Here is a 13825-nt window from a genome sequence, read left to right as displayed (position 1 = left end):
CGCCGGGGGGGAGTGAGCGAGCGGCTGTGTGGGGCTCAGTTGCTGGCTGGGGTTAAACTATGACACTTGTCCTATTAAATTACCTTTCCTCTTTAATCCTTAGATTGGGTAAGACTACATTTTATGGCATTCTCAAGGTGCACAGTTTTCTTCACAGTTTGTCAACAGTAAGACAAGTTAGGCTTCTTAAAAGCACACAGAATTTCTAGCTAGTGAAAAAATTTAAAAGTTTAGATTTATTCTGTTGTCTACAGTCAGTCTATAATCTACGATCACCTACAACGAACTGCACAGAACAATAGTTTTTACAAATCTATAAAACCATCAAGGAACTTTTAAGTATATTTTTGTGTGTTTTGCTTACTGAAGACTAATATTTTACTAGCATTTGCACTTTGAAAAAATATAAAAAAGGAAGATTCTGCTAAAGTATCAATGTATCCACTGTCTTTGAATCGTTTTAGCCAAAGCCTTTTCTCTTCCTCTCACAGAGGTGCAAAGTCATAACAAGAGTTCCTCATCTTAAATCACACACTAAACTATTTTAATAAACAGCCTTATGGTCTAGAACGTAAGTAGAATAACTTGGCAATGGGCACCAATTGTAATACAGGAAATTATACTTAAACATAGGAAAACACACCTTTTTTACCCTTGAGGGCGGTTAAACGCTACAACTTATTGCCAAGGCAGGCTGTGGAGTCTCTATCCTTGGAGATACTAAAAACCCAACTGGGTATGGTCCTGAGCAACTGGCTCTAGGTGACCCTGCTTGAGTAGGGGGGTTGGACTAGACCAGAGATCCTTGTCCACCTCAGCTCTTCTGTGAATTTCACTTTCTAAAACCAATTTTTTTAAAAAATTTGATCAACTATCTCTGCAGGAATAAGATGTATTAACTGCTCATTTTTTCCCAACAAAATTGCTGAGTTTTTTATATTTTTGGCTGATTTTAACTTTTTAGTTTTCATTTTCTCTTTTGCTTCCTTTATACCACAACAAAAATGTTACCATTTTGATACCAAAACCAAAGAAAACATTTTTGATCAGGAAATTAGAAATGAGAACACTTCAACTTACTGTTTTACACAGGAAACTCCTTTACTACTATATTTCTCCTTTCTTAAAATACACTTGATCATAGGATAATTCCATCTGGAAGGGACTTTAGGAGGTCTCTAGTCAAACCCCTCCTGCTCAGAGCAGGGTCAGCTAGGAGGTCAGGCCAGGTTGCTCAGGAATTTACCAGTCCAGTCTCGGAAACCTCCAAGGACAGAGACTGCACCACCTCTCTGGGAAACCAGTGTCACTGCCTGGCTGTCCTCATAAGGAAAAAGGTTTTCCTTATATCCAGTATAAATATCTAGTTTCAGCTTACACTCACTGTTTCTCACCATCCACCATTGTATCGTATAGTCTTGATGATCTCCTTGCAGGTACAGGACAGGCTGCTTTTAGGCCTCCCTTCTCCAGCTTGAACAACTGCAGTTCCCTCAGCCACTCCTTGCAGGGCAAGTGCTCCAGCCTCTGACTATTTTGATACCTCTCTGCTGAACTTGTTCCAGTTTATTGATGTGTCTGGTACTGGAGGGGGGCAAAACTGGATGGAGTATTCAAGATGCAGCCCAAAGAGTGCTGAGTGTGAGGGCCCAGAGTGCATCCACCTCCCATGAGTTTAGCTGGCTAAAATAAAGGGTTCAGCCGGCTGAGCCAAAGGTCAGCTTCTTTGCTGGTAAGAGCTGCTGTATAAAGAGCTACCTGCCAGCTACAGACAAACTGTGTTATCAGAAGACAGCATATTTACTCAACTCTGCATTTACAGAACTATTCTGTCCCTTATCCTTCTTTGCACCATACGCATCATCTTCACACCTCAGCTGATACTGATGGACGTTTTAGGCATTACAGGTTATTGTATGTAGTAACATTGAATTCAATTGAATTCACAGAAATACGAGTTCCTGATTTTTCAATGTTAAATAATTTTAGAATAACCAATTTCACAAAAAGGAGAAGTACAGTTCATAGGGCAGAACTGTATTACAACTGTATTACAACTCAGGCAGCATTGTTAGGACTACAGGGATTTATTTATGACCCAGACTGTCAAAAGTTCTGACAAAGGAAATACTTGTTTCCTTTTAAGTTTGTATTTTATCCTCTCTACTTTGACATCCAGTTTCCTTTTTTGTAGTGCACACTGATTTATTCTTACTAGCAGAGCAGCCAAATTAAAGAGGAGTTTCAAAAGAAAGTTTGTTTCAAAATGCTTCTGGGAAAGAACACCTCTCAAATATACCACCAACACCTCTGTGGCATTAGTCATCAGTAAAACACAACCATTCACTTCTTCAGCAAAACAAAAAGATATTTCCAATACGTGTTTTAGCTTTTCAAATCCAGGAGGTGTCCCCAAAGCTACCTCTTGGCTAGCAAAGAAAGCAGTGTAAAAAATAATGGAAACATGTAGTCAAAACTTTAGCACAGCACCCTCAGTCAGAATGTAAGTATGGTATAAGTTATGAACTGTACAATCCCCTGCCCTTCTACTTCTAAACACGGCAGTTCTGTGAAGGATATTATTCTAATAGAGTGTAACTTCTAGAAGAAGCACTTCATTTTTATTTCTTTGACAGAATTAAATTCCTGGATGGATAGGAATGGTTTAGAAATTCCTCCAAACAGAACTTAAAGAATAAGATTTTTACAAGTGTTCTGCAAGGAGCTAAGGCAGAATACTACATAGAATAGTATTTATAAAAATCCAAGGGACCCCTCAATCTCACTTGAAAACAAAGATACCTTCCACATTCAGAAAACCTCTTCAAGAAGTTTTATAGCCATCAGATTAACTCTGTGTGTCCTCTATCATCTTTCCACCTTGGCAATACACTCGTCAAATGGTTCAGAAAAGACTTTTCCCCCGTTGCCCCCGTTGCCACTATCTGTGCTTGTGCTTTTTATCTACAGTGTCAGAGTTTCATGCTCCCCCTGTTTAACTGGCCTAAGTCTTTCACCGTCCCACAACTGCGAGCCATGTATTCACATTCCAAAATTTCACAAACAAGAATGAGAACCAAAAGTGTTCTTTAAAGAGTAAAAGCTTAACCCAAACTAAACTACCTGCACAAAAGGGAGAAAGTCCTTAACCTCAGTTGGCTGAATTTTCAACCTTTTTAGCATATACTTAAAGACAGAACTACACTTCTCACTTTTTTTAGCAGAAAGCATTTCTGAACTTCCCTGGGTGCTATACAAATGAAGCATCTTCAGCTTTAAGCTAGAAATTCTGATTCAAAACAAATCCTAGACTGAAATTGAAGCAGATATACTGGACAAATTATTTTCCAATAAAAAACACACCAACACATTTGATATTCTGATGGACTGACATCTGAAAAAGCATACTCCTGCAAAAGTAGCTTCACCAGGAAGATCTCTCACTTGTCACTAAACTGGAAAAACATTGTTCCAGGGCAACCATGCAAAGAAACCCAACAAATTCTGCTGTTATCAGTAACAAGGCAATTAATAGAATAATAAAGTCAATTCTTTCCCCTCATTCACAAGATTTACTTTTTCTAATAATAAAAACACAGCCTCTGGAGTGAACAGAGTTAAGAATCAAGAAACAGATTTTTAGCCTGGGTGTACCTAAACTTTCAAGGCAGAATTTATTTCATCTAATGTTAGCTTCCTGCCAAGTAGGTATGTACAGCCAAACTAGTTTCCTAAGTTCCCATTATAGCCAGTAGAAATCTAATAAATACAGTTTATGGTGCAATTCATCTGACTGAACATAGAACCTACTTTAGTATGAGACGAATCACACCCTACACTCCAATGACTGCATCGACTAGCTCTGCACTGTCTATAAAAAGACACTAGCTTAGATGCAGGCACCCACTTGGAGTTAGGTGAATCTGATCTGTAAATCAGTCTTTAAACAAGCTTCTCTGTGGGAAGGTATATTGATATAAGCTGTCACACCAACTGAAGCAAATGAGCCTTTATTTATAACACTACATATGTAATCCTTTATCCCTGTATTTCAGTTTCCCTCACTATAGAATCACAGTACAAAAATATACAAGTTTATATCTGGGCGATTGTATCTCTGTGCAAATATTTATAAAGGTTAGAGCATAGTAAAAGGAACATAGGTCTGGAAGATCCTCTTCAGACCTGCAGTCCTGTTCCCCACCATCACAGCTACCATGCCTCAAAAACTTTCAAAACCAGACTGTGCTCTGACCTACAAGCAGTTTCAGCTTCTGGTATCAATACTTACAGTGAAACGGTCCTTACCTGTAAGCTATAAAGCGACACATAAGCAGAGAACCAGTGCTCTGTAACTAGAAGCAAAGGTACTTTTGAAATGCCACAAAGTCCCCATCCTATTTGTCAGTCCCTAAGACACACTCCTGTTTCTTGCATGCAATCAAGAGTTTAATGTAACACTGTCAACTCAAGAGAGATTTTCTGTTAACTATATTTGATTTACTAGGATTATGAAGTTCTAATTCTTTTCAAAGTAACACTAATTTTTAATACAACAAAGAGGTATAAGAACTAGATCATTTGCAGTCTTAGAAGTCTTTCCTGATTATGCAAGTTACTTGCTACAGTTGGACAACAAACCAAGCTTGTTTAACTGCACACGTGTCTAATCATGCTTTCAGAATATCAGTTCAATGCTTAGGTTGTAGGGTAAATGTAAAGTCTACAAAATCAGAATTAATCTAATTAAAGTAAAAAAAAGTAACTGAAATCTTACTCATCTTTCTGACCATTAATTTTGTTTACATTACATTTGTTTGAGTTACCCTCATTTACAGTCCTTTCCTTAGTACCTCATTCTGTTCTGGTTTTGTACCTACTCAGTAGCATTTAGCTTGCTGCAGGAACAATAATAAAATGAAAACCAATTTATTGTTAATGCAGGCACTTCTGAACACTAAGTAGTGAACTCAGATACAAGTCCATTTAACATAAACAATGACACAAGAGAACAAGCTCTACAGTACAGTTGAGGTGATCACAACCTCGGTATTTCTTCATCAAATCTCTATTTTCCCATTTCTGTTATGTTTCTAGCTGTTCCCATCTCCCTACTTGTTCCCATCTCATCATCCAAGTTGGAAATCTATTGCCAAGAAAGAATAAAACAAAACACCTTTCCTGCAGAGGATGCAAGGAAAGAACAACATTTTGGTCTAAGATACAATAATTATTCCTTCTCCTGAAAGTTGTTTATCAACTAATTAAGACGTGGAGGTGTTTCAAGAATATAGCAGTCCTGAAAATAATTAAATGCTCCGGAAGTTCTCAGGAGTTCACGTGCCAGCGACAAAACACACAAGGTCTATGTGTACAGGACACATGCATTCAGAGACTTCAGAATTCTTAAATTTACATAAATATCTACCTAGCACTGCAACACATTGCACCGTTGAAGTAAAACTATGCTCACTTACACTTTCACATGCAAAAACCATGCCCCTACAGAAATAAGAGAACTTGGAAAAAAGTCTTTGGATAGCCAAGGACTCTGTCCTCCTACAGGGGCAGAGAAAAAATTAGGGAAAAGGCTATGGGCAGGATCAGAAGCAAAGGATTATTAGGCTAAGTATCATACTAAAATTTTTCTCATATTATTTACCCTGCCTGTAGCATAGAGAAGAAAAGGATATAATGATTGTTTTGGCAGGGATTTAGTGCTGTCTGCACTGCTCTTCATTTATGGATTTGTTTAAAAATAAGTCAACAAGTTACAAATGTTAAAATTTGATTTCTCTTTTTACATTACAGTTATAAATATATGTATAGGTATTTGTTTTTCCTAGCATATCAAGCCTCTGTTAGTAAAAACTGGTATAGCTCCACTGAAATCAATGATATTTAGCTATTTAAAACCATGAAAAGGTTAGTTAATAGTCTGATGGAATCCTAAACAACAGAAGAGAGTGCAAAGTTTCCAAGCTTCAACACACAAACTTAAGCTCTTATACCTCACTGCATCACTGGGAATGAAAGTGACTTGACTTTCAAAACTACTAACCACCTATTACTCTAACATCTCTGAGAGAAATTCCAATATCTGGCTCTTCCATGTATGATGTCCTTTAACTAGCTTTATTAAGCACATTTTTGTTATACACAAAAATATGGCTTTAGGAGACAAATTTATGCGACAGTTAAATTTCAATGAAATAAAAATGTGTGTATCATACAGAAATTTGTATCATACAAAACAAATGCACCAATAATTGTTATTTATGCAATTCTGTTGTTTCTACAGTAAACAATGAGGCAAAACAAAATACAAAACCAGCAGTACAGTAGAAAGAAAATATTTGTTGCCAAGCTCAGATTAGAAAGATAAAATACATACCTTTTCATGTTTCTTCATAAAGTTGGTCTTTCTAATTTTCCCATGATGCTGTAAACAACAGACAAGAGCAAATATTATATGTAAATTATTTTATGCTCCTTCTATAGCAAGAACAGAATCAAAACAGTCAACAAAGAATTGTACACTACATATGGTAGTATGCTAGTCTGGGTCTCCTCCTTTACTACACCTCCAGTATTTGTCTCTGATGTTACTAGGAATCCTTCTTACTAGAAGCCCTAAAATTACACTTGTCTTACTTCTTGCTTCATTGTGTCCCAAGTGGTGCAAAGCCAAAAAAACACACACTAATATTTTTTGGTGACATGCGTAAGTTTTTTTTTTTCTGATCTAATCAGGGACTGATGAGAAGAGGCAGTAAAAATTTGGTTTTAATATGACTTCATGCCACCATCTTCCTCCTACCTTCAATCATCTAATGAAAAAGACAGATGTTTCATTTCTTTCTTTTTCCAGAAAACTTTAAACGATGGCCACTTCATTTTTAAAATGTATCCGTGCATAAAATCCATCTGAATTTTCACCTTTTTTCTGCTCCGTTTTAGAATTTGGATGGTACACAAGTTGGCAGAATGACATCCAGGAATTAAATCAACACAATACAAAGATAGTTCAAGGTGCAGGAGCTAAACAACAAACAGAAGGGGGGGCGGGGGCAGGGGAAGGAACATCGTTTAAGAAGACACAGCTTTAAAGCAGCCTTAAGAAAGGAAGGGCTGTCCAAAGAAAATAATCAAGTGTTCTTGGATATCAACTGAAAAATGTGAGGGCAAGACAAGGACAGAAATATAGTAAACAAAACGTTACAAATGAATAGGTTAAAAAAAAAAAAAAAAGACAAAGAGACATGAAGGATGATGTGTAAATGATGTAAATTAGTGAAGAGGTACAAGTATAATATTCTTTAAACATAGCTAAGTGCTATTTCTCAGAATATCACCTGATGAGTTTTTCCACAGCCTTGAGAAGTATACCTTATTAATAAGTATACCTTATAAGCATGCTCAATGAATCAGGGAAAAATATCTCAAATGAAGGAATTTTTTTTCATTATAATGTTTAAAATCTTGTACTTAGTATTTGTGGACCTCAATACTCAACCATGTCAAGATGATCTCAGTAACTGTGGCTCTTCTTCACTGACTTCTGAAGAGCTTAATATTAGACAGGGCTTTAAGTTTCCTCTACATAATTTGCCAGACTAAAAAAAAAAAATCAGTTCATTCAATTAATACATATCACACATACTTAGAGAAAGCAAAGTAATCTTTTTATCATGCCTTTGAAAAGAAGACTGCGGTGACAACAGACCTTTTGGAGGGGAAAGTGATCAAGCCTGAGGTTACACAGCATGCTAGCAACAGATCACAACAAACTGCATTCATGCATTTTAAAGGTTATGCTGGGATCTCCATATGATTATTTAAGTTATATCAGAAGTGTTTCAAAGCAAGTGAGCAGGTGCCCTATTTCTGTGCAAGCACAAAGAAGCATGAAATTCAGAGCTAATTTTCAGTTAGTTTTTAATCCTGTTTTCTATTAAAACGATGAAATGAAGACTTCATAAAGATTGCTATTCTTTTTTGGTTTAAAGACTACCTTCCAAAACCAACTTCGTATTTTCCTCTCAATCTACTGCAAAGCTCTTGAATTTTCACATAACTAGTAGCAGCGCTGCCAATTACTACTTCATTGCTTTATCAGGCTGTTAGCATTCCAGGCTGCCACAAACTGTGACTTTATCTTTAGCCTATCACCTATACCAGTAGTGCAGATTAGCAGCTCAATGACCATCTTTTTGTTTGCTGTCTAGCAGTCCTTAGTTAAATCACTCCAGAAGATACTTTTCTGTAATCTAGTCTGAATCTCATTACAAACCTGATAAAACCATATTCTATTTTCACAGTCCACATGACTCAAAAACACTCAACTTGAACACCCCCTCAAAAGTGTTGGTTTCGTTGGGCTTTGAGATGCAGCTATTTCTGAAATTCGCCTTAGCACCTGATGAATGGCTAACTGCTATCAGATGATATGTGTAGCAAGAATGGCAACTTCTCCTGCTTCACCCATTCTTGGGAAAAATACTTAATATCACTGATTGAAATACCTTCACAGTCTCTGCTTCAAAAACCTTAGAAGCTCATGTTTGTACAAAAGTTTAGTAGGGTTCATGTGCAAGAGTGGAAACTAACTTCAGAGGTACTGAAAAAGGAGAAAGGAAAAATATTAAATTGAGAAGGTTGTTCAGCGAACACAAACAAGAAAGATGTGGCACTTTTTGATAACATACTTTACTGACTTGACTCTTGTAAGCTTTCCTGTTTCTCTGAGTTCCAAGACTGATATGGAAAAATCTGGGCAAAAACATTTCGTCAGCAAATAAATATCTTACAAAGAAATTGCTTTGACCAAGCAAAAAGAACAAAGGTTGCCCATAAAGAAAACTTTATGGTGAATCTGCACTTACTACAAGTAATCGTCCACTCTTCTCAGAAAAGGACTAGACAGAAGGGTGAAACACCTACAACTTTCAATGTAAGATCATACCAGAAACACGAAACCCATATTTAGACTAAAAACGTACTAGTATCTCAGCACTAGGAACTGCAGTAACTTCTCAAAACAAACATGTATTTACAATTTTTTTTTCCGAGAGGGAAGAAGAAAACAAGCGTATTTTTCACAAATTTCTCTTGTTCTCATTTTCTTCAATTGTTCACACCTATCATGAATACCATACATTTATACACACATGCAAATATTAATATATACTGTAATAATGTAGAAAACCTTGAAGTTTGTAAAATGCATAGAAAACATAATTGCCCAATCACTTTTCTGATATCTGTCTTCCTGCCTACATTTTGTCAAATTAAGACCTCAAAAACAACCCAATGAGGCAGGCTTGAGTAGCATGAAGATCCTGGGTAAGAGACAGACTACACACTATGGCACCACAGCATTTGTTTGCAGCATGACCACAATATAGCCCAAAGAAAAAAGAAGAAAAAAATTCAACCTGTACATAGCAAGAACTTACAGAAAATGGGATTTAGCCCATGATTTGGTAGTGAGGATTAATACCTTCATCCTAAAACATGCATTACCATCATTTCAACACATGTGCCAGCTAACAGAACCCACATCTTCTGCAAAAGCAACTGTTTGTATGTTTCTGTTTCACAAGCTTAAAATTGTATAAATAAGTTAACAAATGCACTATGTCATTTTACCTCATTAAAGGCTAACGGAGTTGTGGTTTGTATCTCACTCCGGAAATTTAAGTGTGGCTTATACCAGAATCTTTACAAAATGGAGCTGTATCAACTTACAAAAGCAAAGCGCAATACTTGTGCTACAACAGTCTTACGCAAGTTTTGACATGAAGAGGAAGTTGGGTTTATTAAATACTAATAACGACTAAGTGATCCTTACCAATCACAATGTGATCTACAGAAAAACTTCTGACCAAATCAAATGAACCACACACAGAAACAGAGCTCAAAATGAATGGTTGAAGAGTTTTAAACTAGGAAATTCAATATGCAGGAATCCAGTAAGCAGCACTAAGAAAAAAATCTCATTACCTTAAGAAAGAACCTCTTATCTGTCCTAACAGGATTGTAGGAGGCAAGGTAAGCAGCTATTAGAAGAAATTTGGAGTAATAAGGAAGTTCCATGTGTGTATGTGCAGAAAGTCCTATAAAATAAACAAACAGTTTATGAGTCACCGAAACCCACTCTGAACATCCACAAACTTCAAGTTAGACTTGTTTGCGTTCTTCTTCTTTTCCTTCTCTCCTGCTCTACTCCTGTAACAAAATTAGTATGGCTACTTTCTCAACCCCATTATCACCGATATAAAAATCGGTGAAGGGCCAAGGAATGGCACAAAGATAAACAAAACTAACATTCTGAACTCTTTATGGACTCATCTCAGAAACTGTTTTAGAAGCATCAGAGATTCATAAATCATTAAGGTGTGATCTCCCTTAAAAAAATCCAGGCAACTTTCATTTAGGTAATTTTCCTGGCAAACAGGGCAGATGAAGAGATGTATTTAAATACAATAGCAAAGCTTTTCTCCAAGACCCAACCTTCAGGCTGCTCCACACTGTGCCAGACAGCTCAGCCAGGAACAGGGCTGGCATGGTGGAGAAAGAAGCAGTGCTGCACTTCTGAGAAACAGTTCAGCATCTCTCAATTTTTAGCCAGTGTTTTATTTCCTACAGAAAATGTTTTCAAAATTTTAAACTTGATCCAGTTGACCTAGCCTGCTACATGTATACTTTATTCAGATTAAAGTCTCACACATTAAAACACACAAGAACTACAGTCTAGTGAGTATTTTCTTTCCCTCTTTTCACTTTTACTTTGTATTTTTTCCCTTTACATTCCCCTGCTCTTGTCACCATAGTTGCTTCTTTTACACAGCTTATGCATATGAATAGGATGATCAAACCACCTTGCATCATCAGTTGTCTAACTATGGAGACCACTAAAGGGTCTCTCTTATGCCTTCTTTGCTTACAGGTTTTCACTTCAACAGTTTCTTATTCTGCGAAGTACCCATACCCTTATGCTTTAATCCATAAATATCAGCAAATAAAGATCAAGGAATTAAACATGTTTAAAAGTTAAAACTCAGAGCCCCCAGTGTGATGAGAAGCATCCTAGATGATAGCTAGTAATAATTTCTTCTCATGTAGGCACAAAAGGACAGCAGTTTTAGTTTCATTTACAATCAAGAGACTGTTTTGTATTGCATGTTAATTACAAAATGCAACACCAAATAAACTCTTACATATAGACAATTTAGTTTAATACAGAAATATCTGTTTCTACTCTATTATTCTGTCCTGCCAATATTGCACCATGCACTGAACTATTTGCTTATTTACATCCATTCAGTAAAATTTATTATAATTGCTTTTTAAGCATATGATTATCACATGCTGTTTACCAACAAGACCATTTTTCCTACCACACATACCTAAAAATCCTAGAAAATGCGTTTTAAATAAAGTCTCCCTTTTTGGGGTTGTCAGGTGCAAAAGTATTTCACGATCATCTGGGCATGGAAGGAGGGAGTTTAATAAGAGCACTTTGAATCAAACTGCTTTGGTCAACAATGTCGGAATATTACTGATCATAAAGCAAATAACAGAAACAGTCCGATGACTGCAATTATCTTAAGACAACTTTTAAGAAAGTGGCTATTTTACCTACTATCTAAAGAAGAAATTATTTGTTATGATAAATCATATGGAAAAAGTGTTCCCAAACTAGATAGATAGTTTTCTTCATAGTAGCTAGTACGGGGCTATGTTTTGGATTTCTGCTGGAAACAGTGTAGATAATACAGGGATGTTTTTGCTATTGCTGAGCAGTGCTTACACACAGTCAAGGCCTTTTCTGCCTCGCACACCTCATGCTCAGCATATAAAGCTGGGGGAAGAAGAAGGAAGGGGGGACATTTGGAGTGATGGCGTTTGTCTTCCCAAGTAACCATTACACGTGATGGAGCCCTGCTTTCCTGGAGATGGCTGAACACCTGCCTGCCGATGGGAAGGAGTGAATGAATTCCTTACTTTGCTTTGCTTGCGCATGCACTTTTTGCTTTACCTGTTAAACTGTCTTTATCTCAACCCACGGGCTTTCTCACTTTTACTCTTCTGATTCTCTCCCCCATCCTACCGGGGGGGGAGTGAGCAAGCGGCTGCGTGGGGCTTAGTTGCCGGCTGGGGTTAAACCATGACAGTCAACAATGTCAAAAAATTACTGATCATAAAGCACATATAGGAAACAGTCCGATGACTGCAATTATCTTAAGACTTCATTTTTTTAAATAAGTGGCTATTTTAACTACTATCTAAAGAAGAAATTATTTGTCATGATAAATAATACGGAGAAAGTGTTCCCAAACTACGAACTGGTCATAAGACCATGACCAACTGACAGCACCAAGAAAATGTTCTAGTATTCCTTCCTAAATTCTAAATGAAGGCTGACAGATATATTGAGATTTGACTTTCAAGCCTGTCTAAAGTATAAAATCAACAAAGCTGTAAGCCTCCAAGGAAAGAACAGAAAGAATTCTTGCAATTCTGACATTTCTCTTTGCCAACAAATCAGGACACGGGACAGTTGTTTTGTTTAGAAATGTGCTAATCCAGTGTAATACAACAGGTATAATATTCCCTTCTCCCCACTCCGACAATTCTGCCAGCTGGCACACAGAGGTTTGACCATCAGGGGTCAGCCCATTCCTCATCCATTCCTACATAAGAAATACTGATCTAAAGAAATCTGCTTTTACCCATAAAGGACCTTAGGAAAGATTACTCCCAGGATATATGCTAGGGGAAAAAATAGTAACAATCCTTTGTAGAACACCTTCTCAAAAAACATGATTACCCTGAACTGTAACTGAATGCTAATACGTAGCCTCATCTATATAATTTCATTCACATGTTCTCAGATAACAACAACCAAGTCAAAATGAAAAGTACACATTTCACATTACAAGCCCCTACAGAGTTACTGTATCCGATACCTTTCAACTGCCCAGGTTCTCCATCATCACGCTGTAAGCGCTCCCACTGTGAGCTAAAAGACAGATAATGCAAATACATAAAGACAAAGTATTTATTAGTCCTTTAGAGAAAACTACTTGCTTGGTATATGCATATTTTAATTTCATGACACCGGCTAGGATATTAGTAAGATATTAGTAAGAGAATAATTAAAAATACCAAGTCTTACTTGCTTGCACATAAGTTTCAATAATGTGCAGACTACGCATATTTAAAAAAATGCAGAAAGTAATGTTATATTAAGGTGTAAAAGTGAGTACAAGCTAATTGTAAAATACCAATTTCTTTCCATCCAACTACCACCAGTAAGCAAATATCAATAGCATTCTAAGTTTCAAGAACAATGCAGAATTGGATAAAAAGTAAAAACACTAATAGCTTTGATTTTTTTTTAATCTGCTCAATAACTCTTTATGCTAGTGAGAACAATACTATAATTATTTCTCATAATGTAATTTTGAAGTCTACATAAAAAACACAGCAATATTCACTCTTCACTGAAAAACTTTGAAGACACCAAGATGGAAAATTTTGTCAGTGAAAAATGTCAGCAAGTAGTTTGGTGTTTTCCTACACAATAGCAAATAACTTCCCTGAAGGAATGACATTGTTAGAAATGTCATGGGTTTAGATCATTTTGTATACCACAAGGGGATAAAAAAAACAGGTTTGTTAAAGCACAAGTGCTTGTTTTGTTTTTTAAAGATCTTTATGAACAGGGTTTATCAGCCGTAAGCCATAAAACTTATGAAAACACTTTAATGAGAGCTGATGTAATACTCAAATTATAATGAATGATCAACCAAATTAT

The 13825-nt window shown here is 36.5% G+C and overlaps 1 protein-coding gene across 3 annotated transcripts in view; it reads right to left on the bottom strand.

Annotated features, from left to right (window-relative positions):
• The window catches only part of ORC5 (origin recognition complex subunit 5), a 75401-nt gene that overhangs the window by 43842 nt on the left and 17734 nt on the right, over positions 1-13825 (bottom strand). For all 3 annotated transcript variants that reach the window (XM_009289058.2, XM_009289057.2, XM_009289059.2), the window contains 3 exons: positions 12975-13027; positions 10006-10118; positions 6395-6442 (listed from right to left, as the gene is read on the bottom strand). In XM_009289058.2, the coding sequence (XP_009287333.1) occupies positions 6395-6442; positions 10006-10118; positions 12975-13027 (214 nt within the window). The remainder of the gene's footprint in view (positions 1-6394; positions 6443-10005; positions 10119-12974; positions 13028-13825) is intronic.

The sequence above is a fragment of the Aptenodytes forsteri genome, unplaced genomic scaffold (genome assembly GCF_000699145.1).
Source record: "Aptenodytes forsteri isolate BGI_AS27 unplaced genomic scaffold, ASM69914v1 Scaffold137, whole genome shotgun sequence".
Lineage (NCBI taxonomy): Eukaryota > Metazoa > Chordata > Aves > Sphenisciformes > Spheniscidae > Aptenodytes > Aptenodytes forsteri.
This window is presented reverse-complemented; position numbering and strand designations above follow the sequence as displayed.